Genomic DNA, 16,320 nt, shown 5'->3' on the forward strand with positions numbered 1-16,320 from the left:
CCAGGCCCCGATGGAGGATCGAAACTACCCCAAAGTCTTCCGATGATCGGTGTCGATGTACCTAACTATCCCGATACCGAACGGAACAATACCGACGCTTTCTTCCGAGATTCTGACTAACTTTCCGAACCGAAACACGGAGCGAAAAGGAATACGTCCGAACCCGACAGCGGAAAAAAACAATCTAAGATGGAGTCGACGCCCATGCGCAATGGAGCCGAGGAGGGAGGAGTCCTTCGGTCCCGTGACCAAAAAGACTTCTTCGAAGAAAAACAACTTGTAATACTCCGAGCCCAACACCAGGCAGCGGACTGTGCCAAACATGTGTATCTGCAGCAACATATGCCATCGAACATATATTTTCTTAGTTTATTTTAAGAACCACAGGTTCAAATTCTACATGTAATATCTCATTTGAAAGGTATTGCAGGTAAGTACTTTAGGAACTTTGAATAATTACAATAGCATATATACTTTTTACATAAAACACATTTAGCTGTTTTAAAAGTGGACACAGTGCAATTTTCACAGTTCCTGGGGGAGGTAAAGTAATGTTAGTTTTTGCAGGTAAGTAAACCACCTACGGGGTTAAGATTGGGGTCCAAGGTAGCCCACTGTTGGGGGTTCAGAGCAACCCCAAAGTCACCACACCAGCAGCTCAGGGCCGGTCAGGTGCAGAGTTCAAAGTGGTGCCCAAAATGCATAGGCTTCAAAGGAGAGAAGGGGGTGCCCCGGTTCCGGTCTGCCAGCAGGTAAGTACCCGCGTCTTCGGAGGGCAGACCAGGGGGGTTTTAGGGGAAAGGGGGGTGACACAAGTCCACACAAAAAGTAAACCCTCAGCAGCGCGGGGGCGGCCGGGTGCAGTGTGCAAACAAGCGTCGGGTTTCCAATGGGAGTCAATGGGAGACCAAGGGGTCTCTTCAGCGGTGCAGGCAGGCAAGGGAGAGGGCCTCCTGGGGGTCACTCCTGCATGGGAGTTCCGATTCTTCATGTGCTGGGGGCTGCGGGTGCAGGGTCTTTTCCAGCCGTCGGGATTTTAGAGTCAGGCGGTCAGGGGGAGCCTCGGGATTCCCTCTACAGGCGTCGCTGTAGAGGCTCAGGGGGGACAACTTTGGTTACTCACGGTCTTGGAGTCGCCGGAGGGACCTCCCTGAGGTGTTGGTTCTCCACCAGTCGAGTCGGGGTCGCCGGGTGCAGTGTTGCAAGTCTCACGCTTCTTGCGGGGATTGCAGGGGTCTTTAAATCTGCTCCTCTGAAACAAAGTTGCAGTCTTTTTGGAACAGGGCCGCTGTCCTCAGGAGTTTCTTGTTCCTTTTGAAGCAGGGCAGTCCTCTGAGGATTCAGAGGTCACTGGTCCTGGGAAGAGCGTCGCTGGAGCAGGTTTCTTTAGAAGGCAGGAGACAGGCCGGTAGGACTGGGGCCAAAGCAGTTGGTGTCTTCTTTCTTCTTCTGCAGGGGTTTTTCAGCTCAGCAGTCCTCTTCTTCTGTAAGTTGCAGGAATCTAAATCTTTAGGTTCAGGGAAGCCCTTAAATACAAAATTTAAGGGCGTGTTTAGGTCTGGGGGCTTAGTAGCCAATGGCTACTAGCCCTGAGGGTGGGTACACCCTCTTTGTGCCTCCTCCCAAGGGGAGGGGGTCACAATCCTATCCCTATTGGGGGAATCCTCCATCTGCAAGATGTAGGATTTTTAAAAGTTAGAGTCACTTCAGCTCAGGACACCTTAGGGGCTGTCCTGACTGGCCAGTGACTCCTCCTTGTTATTCTCATTATTTCCTCCGGCCTTGCCGCCAAAAGTGGGGCCGTGGCCGGAGGGGGGCGGGCAACTCCACTAGCTGGAGTGCCCTGCGGTGCTGGAACAAAGGGGGTGAGCCTTTGAGGCTCACCGCCAGGTGTTACAGCTCCTGCATGGGGGAGGTGTTAGCATCTCCACCCAGTGCAGGCTTTGTTACTGGCCTCAGAGTGACAAAGGCACTCTCCCATGGGGCCAGCAACATGTCTCGAGTGTGGCAGGCTGCTAGAACCAGTCAGCCTACACAGGTAGTTGGTTAAGGTTTCAGGGGGCACCTCTAAGGTGCCCTCTGGGGTGTATTTTACAATAAAATGTACACTGGCATCAGTGTGCATTTATTGTGCTGAGAAGTTTGATACCAAAATTCCCAGTTTTCAGTGTAGCCATTATGGTGCTGTGGAGTTCGTGTTTGCCAGACTCCCAGACCATATACTCTTATGGCTACCCTGCACTTACAATGTCTAAGGTTTTGCTTAGACACTGTAGGGGCACAGTGCTCATGCACTGGTGCCCTCACCTATGGTATAGTGCACCCTGCCTTAGGGCTGTAAGGCCTGCTAGAGGGGTGACTTATCTATACTGCATAGGCAGTGTGAGGTTGGCATGGCACCCTGAGGGGAGTGCCATGTCGACTTACTCGTTTTGTTCTCACCAGCACACACAAGCTGGCAAGCAGTGTGTCTGTGCTGAGTGAGGGGTCTCCAGGGTGGCATAAGACATGCTGCAGCCCTTAGAGACCTTCCTTGGCATCAGGGCCCTTGGTACCAGGGGTACCAGTTACAAGGGACTTACCTGGATGCCAGGGTGTGCCAATTGTGTAAAACAAAAGTACAGGTTAGGGAAAGAACACTGGTGCTGGGGCCTGGTTAGCAGGCCTCAGCACACTTTCAAATCAAAACATAGCATCAGCAAAGGCAAAAAGTCAGGGGGTAACCATGCCAAGGAGGCATTTCCATACACATATGCTCAAGAGTTTCAAAATAATACCATATTGGCACCCTGCTTCTGTAGCTAGAACATGGCTGCAATGTGGTCCTTCAGAACAGGAATTCTGTTGATTTTAAAGGAGGGATGACATTTTTAAGGCCAGGTGTTCACCCCTCAGTCCCAGTAAGTTTATAAGGTAGTTTTTATTTTCTCCTACTAAGTGCCTTGTATCTTAGAGCCTCATGCCAGTGTCCAGGCTGTCAGAGAAAGCTACCACCACTGTCTGAAAGAGTCTAGTGATGAAACAATTACTGCTTCAGATTTTCAGAATGTAGTGATCGCTCCAGGTGTTCAGTGAATAGATGTTGCATCCTAAGGAATAAAAAGGCCCTTTTGTTATGATAATAAGTCTTCCTTCTGTGAACCTAACTTTTTGTTGGAGAAAGCAGATTTGGGTACAGGGTAAATCCGGAACCAGAACTTTTTGTTGGGTGTCTTGACTTTAAGATACACATATGGAATCAGTACTTTTTAGCTTACTTCTATGTCGATTTCTGCTTGTAAATTTCAAACTGGTCAGGAGACTTCACCACCAGTAATTCATAGTTTTAGTACAAAAGTAAACACTGATTTCTTTAGGTTTGGAGGGCTAGTGGAGAATGACCAGGTCTAGCTTAACAATAAAAACTACAGAAGGCCTTGGACCAATAGAATAAGATGCAGAGGAGACACGAGACAGAAGAGAGTTTTGAAGATGACCAATGGCTGTACATGGAGACCCATAATATGAATACTGTGTTTTGTGGTAGCTTTATTCATGTCATTATTGAATGTCATATGCTATCAGTTAGGGGAACTGTTAATTAGATTAATCGTGGAAATGTGCAAGAGCTTATGTTCCAGAGAGATTAAGAAAATACACAAACGGCTTTTCCTATATGACCAGTTTGGATTCAATACATTGAGAATGTAATGGTTGTACTGGACTATGAAGCCTTTGTTGTGGCCTCCATCTTTATGTGGAACCTCCCTCTACATCTAGGCCATTGATAATGTGATTATGGCTCAAGTGGCTAAGGTGAGACTGGCCGTTGAACAGGTTGCAGAGGGGTTCTAGATGTGTATGTAGTGCCTTTTTATAGGAGCCTCACTCTACAGTATTTTGATATTAGGGTCAGCCTAGAGTTAAACGATGTTGAGGTCCTTAAAATCAAAGCCCTCAATTTCAAAGGACACTTAAGCCTAGCTTGCCAAAGGTGACACTTTTAAAGTTCAACAGTAAGGGCTTTGATGCCATTTTTATCAAGGACCATAGTAGGTGCTTCAGAATGAATGGCAGATACGTACATGGAACAGAGTGTAATACCCCCTCCCCCCCCCCCCATTAAGACCTATTGCTGGTTTGTGGAGTAGATCAAAGGGGCATATACCTTTATTATGATTAGGGCTCCTGTTTTTTTTATTTTTACAATTTCCGCCTGTATTTATTCATATTTATTTTTTGACCATCTTATTCGTATTTATATACATTTATTTTCTGTTTTTCAAATAAGTGGAGTAAAAAATGGTACATTTCCACATTCAACTGATAGACATGCACTCCCACTTTGGTGCCTGTCATGTTTTACAAATTCAGCAGCCACTTATAGCAAAACACTACACCCACAGGTACATATTAGCAATTTACTACAAATATATTTTATCGTATGCCTATATTTAAATATACCTTAACCTGTTTTTTTATCTCCCTATGCTGCCTATCTGCTTATCTGCTTATCTGCGGTCTTGATTTCACAACAGACAGCATGGAAAGTCATTGATCAGAAGCACAATTTTCAGTATTTTTCCACTTTTACAGATAAATAGACAGGAAACACATTGTTTTCTGTCTGTATTTATCTGTAAAATCAATAAAAATGGAAAACCGGAAGCCTTAATTATGATATCTGGAACCCATCCTCATAAATTTCATCTTGGCCTGCAAATTAATTCAATGTCAATGATTTTATTGCGTAAGCAACACCCACTTCTGAGGCAATATGAAAATTGGGCATGCTTATATCACACAGACATAAGGCAGGCTAAGCAAACAATCACTGGAGATTTTGAATTATTAGTGGGAAAATAAATCAAAATAGATAATTTACTCATGAGGAGGCTGGAGGGAGAATCCTGCAAAGTTAAATACAGGGCACACATCAAGAAAAATAAGCAACATTTAATAAATGCATATTTCATGACTGGTACAGACAATACCCCCCACCCCCCACTTATTCCACTATACATGCCGACTAAGTGCAGGAAGGTGATTTCAGGCCACATTGCAAGATACTTTATTGAGTGCTGGTCCTTGATAATAAAGCCTCAATTTTCAGGGCTTCTTAAAAAATAAAAAATAAAAAAATAAAATCCTTGCAGGTCTTTTGAGCACATCCAGAACACTCTTGAAGATCAATTTGTTGCATCAGCGAACTTCTGAACATTTGTCTTCAGGTCTAGAAATGGCCTGAATGCTAATTGGCCATTTTATTTTTTACCAGATATTTACTAGATTAAATCTGACTTTTGTTATGGGCTTGAAATTCTTATGCCACTATTAAGTGTACTGCATTCTCAGCTCCTCCTGAAAGTTAGTCCGAAAGGGCCAATGCTGCAAATCTCAAACATAAGGGAAAATGACCAACAATGAACAAGTCAATGTTACACAATGAGTATACATTCTTGTCAAAATGGTGGCAAGTATAATGTATACATTCCAGTAAGAAAAATGAAACTATTTCAAAACGAGAAGGGTAAATCCACTCAGGCTTCAGTTAGTGCACGTGCAATGGAATAAAGCATGCAAAGCTCCATACTTTTTAAATTATATTACTGACATTAGCCAAAGAATAGCCTCAATTTCTGTTTAACAAAATCACTCATCTATGTTAGGAGAATGTTAGCCTTTGTTCAGCACATTCTATTATTTATATCAAATTGAGGGATGAAGCATACAGACTTCTCCAGGGCCACACACTAGGGTTAAAAGTTTAAATAATTTGTTCCGCGCCATTACGAATAAAGTTAAAAAAATATATATATATTTTCCTCACCTGCAGTATCAAACAAGCCTAAGGTGTATGGTTCACCGCCAATCATAACTGTTACAGCATAGTTGTCAAATACCTGAAATACAGAAACCAGTAAGTGACGGTAATGTTGATTAAGAATACATGGCACTCAAATAAGCCATTCAAGTTTCTGCAGAAAAACTGCAGGCCATTAGCTTAAGCCCTAAAGAATTAAAAAGTCCCTTATCTTCAACAAACATCTGGAAGCATAAGTATCCTGTCATGCCATGGATTGTTCACTCACATTGTGAGCACTAATTCTCTAATCAAAGTCATTAAGTACTATGATGTTCAGTGGACAAAGAAAATATGATTATTAAATTTACATATTTCCTAACAGAGACAGTGGTGTCAAATTCTATAATATATTTCAAAGAAAAAGGCATGGCTGCTCGTTTACTAAAGATGGTGCTGCATATGATGCAGCTACAATGGGTGCTTATAATGGATAAAAAACGTTTAATTCCTCTCCTAAAAACATGAATCTGAATGACTAGATGGATGCATGAGTCAGACATTTTTCTTGTATGCTGCAACGCTGCTATAAGAACCTGTACTGAAAACGGTATGGAATGTTTTGCCAAGTACACTCCAAGTAAGGACAAATGCAGGTGTCTGAAGAGGCTTAGATGCTAGAATACTGTGGTTACATACAAGCAATACCAATGTTGCACGTGAGTTTCAAGTAGTGCATTTATCATGGGACGTGGACTATAGAATAATGTTATTTCATCTTAGTCTGTTTGTAATTTGTCCAAATTCAAGAAAATAGGATTTAATATATTTTAGAACTCCTTTACACCTTAGTGAGTCCTACTAATGACTAATTTACATCCAACTGCATGCTTTGAGTAGGAGGATGGTGCTATTCTGCAAACCAATGTAATTTTAGGCTACTATGCACCAGGTGGTGTCCAATCTTCCAACAGACTGCACAGCCAACACTAAAACCCAAGACTTTTCACCTGGTCAGTTTTTTTTAATTAACCTCAACTGAATGCCTCGGCTGTACTGTATTAAAATATTATTAAATACTAACTATACCATAATATTATAATCCAATCTATAGAGAAGAAAAACCATGACAAATTGGCAGCTAACCTTAATCAAAGAAACTGGATTCTAACACACTGTATGCTTTGAGATGTCTGGGTCCCAAAGAGGCGCAACAGCACAAAGCTAGAGTTCACTTTTTCAGTTTAGTTGAACAAAGGGTCCTTACTGCTTCCAGGATTTTTGTAAGCAGTTTGTTTACTGCAGCATTAAAGAACTAGGTACAAGTTACAAAAATATGCCAAAATGTGATGCAGCTAGCCTGTCCGATTTAAGTGCCTGCTTCAGTGGGTACAGCCTAAACAGAAGGGTTTTTTTTTTTACAAAAGAATGAATTGACACTTAAGGTGCTCTGCAAATCTCACCAATCAGGATATTTGAGATATAAAATCCAATTTCTCTGGCTGGATGGGGTTTGTTTGCCATTTGGTGGTATGAAGTAATGCCAGACACTAGCCAACTATCTATACACTGCCTGGAAGTAGGTAGTACTATGTGAACAACTGGACACCTTACTGAGCTCACATTTCTATTTTTTTGGGGAATGTGAAACTGAGGATGACCCACGCACAACCATCGCAGGAGTCTGAAGGGGTGGGCAGATAATGTGGCCATTTTAGAGTTCAGACAGCTCGCCCACCCCATAAACTAGCATTAACATTTTCCTCCCATTGTATACAGCAGTCCTCGGAAAACTGAACATTTAGTATGCAACACATATTGGCAATGGCAAAATTACTATGTTCCCAGGCCATAACCATACTGCTTTTGACCAACAGAGCCACTTGTTCCATGTTTTCCTACCAACAGAGTTCCATGAACTTACATGCCATAGTTTCTAAACACCCTTTAGGTTATACAACCTACCAAATGTTCCCAATTAGCCAAAAGCGGGTGAATGGCCAACTCAGCATGAACGAAATACAGGAAGATCTCTAAATATTCAGTACTAGAAAGTCAGTATCAGTCTACACTCCATGATGTTGGGAGTGTGGGGGTGGTACATGCTTTGATTTATTTCACCTCATTGGCAACTTGAAGGTGATATTATGGTTTATTAATTTGAAAGAATATTAAACAAATAAACTTTAAAAATCTGAGCTTATTAGGCTGAAAAAAGTGTGTTTGTAATAAGCATGCCTCCACCAAAAAATATATCTATATACACACACACACACACACACCCTACCTACCCACCAAACACGGGATCCTGCTTTTCAGTCGGCAAAATTATGCAAGAGCCCCACACCCCAACCTGCCCCAATACCTTTTGAGCATTTTATGTTTTTCTCTAGAACTAAATGTTTTCCTTGTTGCCATGTAGAACATGCCACGCAGTTCCAGTTTCAAGACAATTTTTTGTCATATTATCTACAATTTGCACTAGTTGGCATGCAAACCTTGGCAACTCCTCTTGTTTGGGACCAGTCAACTGCTGCACAAAAGAGCCATTCATGGTACACAGGTCCTTTGTAACCACAATGATGGATGACAAGGGTGCAACAATTGTAAAGGGGATGTTGGATTTCATTACTAAAAGAAGTGTAAAGGGCATGAGCCACCAGGGAAAGCCACATTCATTTTTGTTAATGAACATATTCGTTATCCTCCAACTGAGCTGACATGAAGCAATTTATGGGTGAAAAGATTGGGTGAAATGCCCAACATTCAACTGCTACCCAAAAGTTGTTTTTTTAAACAAGACAACATCAACTTCTCTGGAAGGGAAGCCACTTCCATGGAAGGAGGAGACTACCCCACATTTTGGTAATTCCACAAAGAATCTGGACATACTGGTGCCTGCTAGAAAGTTTTTACCAGCTGCCCCAACCTTCCCTAGAGGAGGATTGGGGGGGGGGGGGGGTGCACTTAAGGAAGAAAGAAGGAGAGAGGCAGTGAAGAAAAAGAAAGGAAAAAAAAAAAGAAAGAAGAATAAAGAAAAAGAAAGAATCAAGAAGATGTATGTGTAGAATCCAGAACCTGACAGCCATAGGGGCCAAACAGAACCTAACTTAATGGATAGAACCCTAGTCTTCCTGGACTTCAGTCATGAGAGCCAGGCTGCTAAAGGGAACAACGGTGCCCACATCCATAACAAATACCATAGACAACGTTCTTTGGTACAGATATTGTCAGTCAGTGCGTTATGTAAATGACATCCAGTCTGTGCATCTCTAAATATCAGAACTTCAGGACAAGTCATTAATCAGTAGACCCTAGTACTTCTTCAATTAATATTTAGTATATAAAATTCCTACTCAAGTCTCAGTTCACTGGTACAGCATAACCGGTTTGGAGAGCAGATTGTTTTTACATAATTATCATGCTTATCCAGCTCATCTACATAATTATCATGCTCATCTCACGCTTCATTAAGTGTATCTAAGGTGTTTTAAGGTTAGCTTGTGATCTGGTCCTGTTTATCGAGTCTGCAGAAATATCTAACAAATTCTAAGTGGAAAGAGAAAGTAAACATTAAACTCACCGTAGGCACATATTCTGAAGGAAATTTATTTGTTGTGTAAGAAATTAACAAGCATGTTTTACCAACTGCTCCATCCCCGACGACTACACATTTAATAGTCTGCATGGCTTTAATCTGCTAGTATCCACTTTCAGCAATATTTATCAGATGGTAACCTGCAAGAAAAAGTTAAAAAAATAAAATAAGATTTACATAGGAAACCACACAATAAAACCTATGTATTTGCATATGAAAAAGTACATTGGAAAGGGAAAAAAATGACCTATGGCAAGACACTAACAAACCTTCGAAGAACAAGGCCAGAAAACAAACACTCATTAGCAGAATGGTTAAAAGATCTTCCAATTTTACAACGTTGCATTGGGTTATTCTTCGTATACAAGCCTATCTTTGGCAGTTTCGCAATCTTTCCACATCACACCACATTTCATTTTTATTGGTGCCCAAGTGTGATGTCAAAGTCATTTAAATAAGAATTTTTTTATTTAAAATGATTTATATAACAGATCTTACCAAAGGGTAAGATTGCATCAACTCGAAGGGTGTCAAAGTATAAGTGCTCAGCAGAATCATTATTTAGTCAGATGTTTACTTCATCAAATATGTATTTCCAAAAGCAGCATTAGCCGGTTTCTTATCAAACAAGGACCCTCAAAGATTTATTGAGAAGGTAGGATCTTTATTTGAAAACAAGTATTTTTTTGAAATAGGACAAATCCAATTCTTCCCAAAAATTCAAGATTTTAGGCAAACTGGAAGAAGTAAACCAGTGCTGGTGCACTGTGGTCTAGTACCTCACACTCAGACAATCTGTGTTCTTGTACGCAGGACAGATTTAACTGAGCCAGTGAGGAGTGGAGGGATAGCTAGAATAGTAATACCACCATCCGTTAAAGAAACGACTAACAAATGCACTAATCATCCCAAGTTCTTTACATGTTTCACCAATTTGACCTTGAGACGGAAGTGATAGTCAAAAACCAATACTGAATATTTCTACAGGTGGGATACTACATACATTGCCCATTAAGAAGCCTAATCATCTTACAGCAAGAACTGATCTATCAGATATCTTGAGAAAACTGAACCAGTTATGCCTGTGTCTAGGAAGAAGATCTTGTAAGGATGGGGACATAATAAAATTGGGATATTACTAAGTGAATTAGCCACTTCAGGAACTTAAGTAAATTTTCCTGTACTGTTAGAAAGGTTATTAAGTCACCCACCATGTTAAAGACTGCAGACATGCCAAGTAAATATGCATAACCAGCAGTCAAAATACAAATTGCTGCAAGCCTTGTGGATGCCACACTTGGATCTAAGGCTATATGGACTGGAGCCTAAACAACACCATTTAAACCGATTACATGTGAGTTGATGCTATTTTATTCTACCTGTTAGCACAGAAATTAGTTTTGAGACAGGTCTCTAGATCTCATAGGTCGCTACATGAATACGTGGGAAGACAACTATTTTATATATATATATTTAATTTAATATAATATAGAAAAAAAAATTATTAGACAACCAGTAGCGAAGGCCACTTGCTGGCAGCATTAGAATAACAGTTCTAACTTCTTTTAATAATATTTTGTAATAAGGGCTATATTCCAGGAAGTTGGATCTCTTCTGCATTAACAGAATTAAGCCAAAAGACTTCTAGTATAAATCAAAAGAGCATGCCATGTTCTAACATTTCCAACAAAGGTAAGCAGGAAGCAAAGAATAATGATCCAGTAAGTTTCCTACACAAAACGTTATAGGACAATGCTAAAAAGAACACCAGCTTCACCCTAGAAAGTTGTAAAATCATATTCATCCAAAACTTCGCCATGGAAATGGCCCAAGAATTGTAAGTATTTTTTTTGTGTGTGTGTGTGGGGGGGGGGGGTTGAGAGGACTCAAGTCCTTAAAAATAATTTCCAATGTGGTTTTACTGGCTCTTCAAGAGTTCAAACCCATTTCTCCAAGTTAAGGAGACAAAGCAGGACCCTACACTAAAAAAAAAAAATTCTCGCCTACGTTCAGCTGGGCACCATACAAAGACGTAGTATTTTAAGCTTCTTTCAGTTTTGTTTCCTGTCTCCATGGACAGCAACAAGAGATGCTGAGGTCACAGTCTGCCTTTGTCCTTCACCGAAGTTCCAAGCGAAGTTTCATCTTTTTGGGAGACGAGATACTGTGGAGGGAGCTCCAAGACCACTGTGGGAGCAGTGACCCAGGAGCGATGTTGAAAGTGACTCCTAACTTTGTATGGTAAGAGTAGAATAGAACTTGATAGTGGTCTATTCTACTACCAGCGGTTACCAGAATAAACCCACACAACGTTTTATTTCCCGTTTGGGGATTTAGCCAGGGTCAGTCACACTGAACATCTGATTACTTACTTGGTTTGGCAGTAACCTTTTTAAAGAGTTTTTAAAGTCTCCGTTGCATTAAGTGCCAGCGTATGCCAGATGCAGAAGATCTGGCAGGGGTGGTTCCTTCGCACATGCCCAATAAATACAAACTCGGCACGTACACAGTTGGATAAATTGCACACATGTGCATTTGTGGGCACTCAGGCCCTCATCATGAGTTTGGCGGGCGGCGAAGGTCAGCCACCAAACTTGTGCCGCCATGAGGCTGCCTGTGTGGCCAGCACACCGCCCACCCTATTAAGAATTCATGCAGGGCTGGCAGGCAGAAACAGTGTTTCTGCCCTCCGGCCCTGCAGTGAACAGGGCCTTAACATTGGCACTGGCTTGTAATCGAGCCGGCGCCAAGGTGGCAATGCCGCGGATGCAACAGCACCTGTCAAGCTTTCCACTGCTCGTAATCCGGGCAGTGGAAAGCGTGACAGGGCTGTCCATGGGGTCCCCCGGCACCCCCCTTTCCGCCAGCCTTTGCATGGCAGGGCTACCGGCTTGCAAAGGCTGGCGGAAAGGGGACGCGTAATCTGAAGGGCAGAGCTGCAAGTAGCACTGCCCTGGCAGATTACAACCACCGAGTACGTCAGGCTGTAAACTGGAGGCAACCTGACGGTGCCACTCTTGCGGCGGTCCGACCGCAACCATGACCTGAGGCCCTCAGTGTATGCACATTTAAAGATGCAGCACTCTCTCTGGGGATCAATGAGTTGTACATGCTCTTTGAGAACAGCGCTTTGAGATGAAAGTGTCTCTGGTTAAATTATTTTTCAGAGCATTTATGCTTGTACATGGGCACTGCAAGGAATGACATTACGGGAAACAGTAGCCGAAACAGACATCTTTCTACTTCACCTTATACAGCTTCACTGTCTGGTTTCACAAGACAGTGACGAGGAGATATAATTTGAAGGGAAAAAAGAAAAATCAAGAGTATTGTTAAGGTAACTTGCTGGGGGGGGGGGGGGAAGGGGGGTGAAGAGGAACAGCACTGCAAGAAGAGACTGTTCCTCTGGATATTTACTCTGGTGTATCTGGATCTGCTAATAGTGACAAATTTGTTTCTCTAAGTGATGAAAAGAGTACATGAATGTTGTTACTCGGACAATATGGGGTTACCTCCGGTAGATACCCGAAGCACATCAGAGGAAGGATTATAAAACACTTTAAGAAAGTTCCCAATGTGGGGTTGGCAATCCACCAGTTTGCCATGGATATCATTCTGAGAAATTTAAATATGATTAATGTTCCCAGTTCTTTAGTTAGACTGCATCCTTCAGAGGAAATAGAAAACCAATTGACTGATGTGTTTCATGTTGACTGTGTGGTGGCTAGACTCGCTGGCACATCTTCCATGACTAAGGAGTATGTCCATATGGAGCCACAAGAAACGGTGGATATATTGTTAGAGAAATCATTCTGGTTCTCAGTTAGCCCTCTGAGCTGGAATCTATGGGGCTTATGCTGCTCAATGCACAAGTTCTGATTTTAAAATTCCTTTACAAGCAGTTGGAGTAAGGAGAAGAAGGATTTGTTTGGGGGTCGGAGGGGGGCTTGAGGTGTCAAGTAGAATTCCTCTTCAACATTTCATGTGATTAGGTCATAGCCTAAGATTTGTCATAAGCAGCCTCTGTAGTGCCTCAGAGAAACTTACTATAGATCAGACTACATTAGACTATGAATGCAGCACAAAAAACATACATTCAGAATGCCTTTTGATGGAGTCCATCTCTTTGATTCTCAGCTGAAAGAGAAAGTCTATATTATGTTTAAGGAAAATAACCAGAGGTGAGGAATTCCTATAGCCTGACACCCATGACATATTGTTTGGGGTCAAACACAAGTTTCCATGTTTTTGTCCTTGGGACAAGTAGGTTCAACCCCCAGCAGCATAAACCCTTTGGATGCCAGTTTACAGTACCATAGTATGGAGCAGGGAAAGGAATTGTCTGCAGTTGAGGTAATATGTGTGCATGTTAATACTATTTGAACTTGTATTTATGGTTCATTAATGTAAAGCCTTTAATATTAGGGTGCATCCTTTAACTACGTTGTAGGTTTGGACTGCACTACCGACAGTGGTCCCAGTTGAAAAAAAAAGTGTGCCTACGTTTTTAAAGTTTAAAAATAGGAGGCTATAAATAATGGTCCCAGAATGCGGTCTCCTAAAATGTCTGATTAGATGCAAAATTTACAGAAGCGTGGAAGCAAGATTGATGAGTCTTTGCTATCAAAGTATAACATTCACAAAAAAGCAACTAGGAAAAAATATTCTGTTAAACTACTGTGAAACTTTAGGTACCATTTCTTTGAAGCATCTCTTAGTAAAATGTGCCACACAAATAATATTCTTAATAGAAAAAGAAAAAAAAAAAAAGAAATCAGCAAAGCTAGTTTCTACAAGATTATGGTAAAGATGAAAATAAAGAAACATTGCGAAAGCCAAGAGGTCTTGACAATGGTGGTCAGTCTTTTGGTTTCGTCAATGTCTGTCTTGTTTTGACATGGGCTTTTTCAAACGTTATTGTTGTGGGAACTGCTGGGCCCTCATCATTGTAACAAACATAGGCAAAAATATTCTGCGTCTCAAAAAGCACACATTGCTACAGTAATTCCTGACTCTGACAAAACTATTTTGTATGCAGTTATGCTCTTTGTGAAAGAGCAAATTGGTATCACTCATAGCGAAGTCAGCTGGTGGCTGGATAGATAGAATTTTAACAAAAACAAAAAGGTCTTTGTTAACACCAGCACTAATTAGGGACCCAAATTGTTAAAGAAAGTCACAAACATGCATCCATGTGTCATGAATTTACAGAAGTAGACCATGAAATTGCACTCCTAGAAAATATTTGTGAACTGTATTTAAGCATAAGCACATATGCATGTGCAGATTTGCTCATGCAAAAATCTGTTGGGTGTTTATAAGTTCATTTTCCCTCCAACCTCTTATTTATTTAAGTTCATTAGGTCTAGAATTATAGACCATTAAAATTAAAAAAGTAACAGTCTTACATAGTGGGTTATGCCATTGAAATTCAAAATAGCAGTCTTAAATAGTATTAATAGGAGCTGGTGGCCAACAGTCAGGTAAAAATGTTACAATAAAATCTTGAGAGCGGAGGCTGTGATCATGCTTAAAATACAATAAATTAAGCATACGTAAAAAGGACTTTGATAAAAACTAATGTCCATCATGCAAACATATACAGGTGTTGCCTTCCATGTAACTTTTACTCAGTATCTTAGCCATTTTGTAAGCTTATAAAATTCATTGTCGTGTATAAAATGTTTTATCGAGTAGCGTGGCAAAATTCAAGTGGAAGTTCGTCTCCATAGACTTGTGAGGACTCTGCTACTCATAGGAGGTGCCACAAGTTCCTAGTAAGATTCCTAGAAATACCATATAAGAGTTCAGGAAATACACATCAATATCAAAATACAGGCCACATCTAAAAGAAAGGAAGCAGAGAAAAATATGTCTTAGTAAAATCTCCTACTGTGGGCAAGTGCCTAGCCGACTCAAGGACCCTTGGGTGAAATGAACCTACGCCGGATAGACCAAGCCTCAGATAGATATTTGGTGACTGAACCAGCTACCAATGTAGATGTATCATAATTAAATATTCTAGTGGCATTGGCTCTATCCTGCAGTGATACATTTTTGCAGAGAGGAATAATCCACCTCCCTCTAGATCTCCTGTATAGATGGCAGAAAAACAGCATGTGCTCAATTGTTTCCTTACGATAATGGCAAAGTATGCATTTGTCAGTTGAAAAGTTGCTTGATGACCAGCGAGCCGTGTAGCTGTTCATAGGCAGAGTACCGTATCTTAGCTGGAGATATAGGGCACGGGCATATGGAGGGATGGGGAGATTCATAAAGTTCTTGGGCCAGGGTTCATGCTTGAGTAGCAGAAATTCTGTTGTTAGCCTGCCCACCCCATTATGATGCACAGGATCTTCGTTGATTTTCTCTCAGTATCTTTTTTTTTTTAACAAGTTGCCTTGCATTATTGGGGATCAATTCTGGGTGTTTCCAATAATGGGGAAATCCTATTTTGTCCCAGGCTGATTTCATCTCCTTCAGCCAAAGGATTTTTTCTGTGCCCTGGGGAGATGCTATGAGATCTCTTATCACCACCCTGAAAGGTTCAAGTTCAGTTGTTTTCCAAAGACGGATCCAGTAGGAGAGTGGTCTCAGGCCCGCTATAGTTTTGATGCTATTTAGACCTAGGTCGAGTCTGAGAGGGATCATTGGTGTGCCCATCCCTAGCCAAGAAATCTGTCTGAGGAATTGATTTTCTTTGGTTTGTAGAATGTCCAGTTTTCTGTGCAAACCCTAAAGTTCCGCCCCATACAGGACCGCCGCACGGATTTGGACATTGTAAATCTCTGCGATTGTGTTCAGAGGGGGACTCTGGGCCTTTCTAGACCTGCGTACTAGGGCCCCACCTCTTTGACTTCTAAAAAGTGCCCCTTTGTCAATAGCTGCCTCCCAATTGCCTGTGTTCAAGAGTCTAATAGCGAGGTAATCAAATTCATCC

At 41.5% G+C, this 16,320-nt stretch overlaps 1 protein-coding gene across 3 annotated transcripts in view; it reads right to left on the minus strand.

Moving 5' to 3' along the window:
- CDC42 (cell division cycle 42) overlaps positions 1-16,320 on the minus strand; it is a 128,997-nt gene that overhangs the window by 63,489 nt on the left and 49,188 nt on the right. For all 3 annotated transcript variants that reach the window (XM_069240770.1, XM_069240768.1, XM_069240769.1), the window contains exons 2-3: positions 9,366-9,520; positions 5,810-5,882 (exon numbers count right to left, since the gene is read on the minus strand). In XM_069240770.1, the coding sequence (XP_069096871.1) occupies positions 5,810-5,882; positions 9,366-9,470 (178 nt within the window). In that variant the 5' untranslated portion in view covers positions 9,471-9,520. The remainder of the gene's footprint in view (positions 1-5,809; positions 5,883-9,365; positions 9,521-16,320) is intronic.

Source organism: Pleurodeles waltl, chromosome 6, assembly GCF_031143425.1.
Source record: "Pleurodeles waltl isolate 20211129_DDA chromosome 6, aPleWal1.hap1.20221129, whole genome shotgun sequence".
Taxonomy (NCBI): Eukaryota; Metazoa; Chordata; class Amphibia; order Caudata; family Salamandridae; genus Pleurodeles; species Pleurodeles waltl.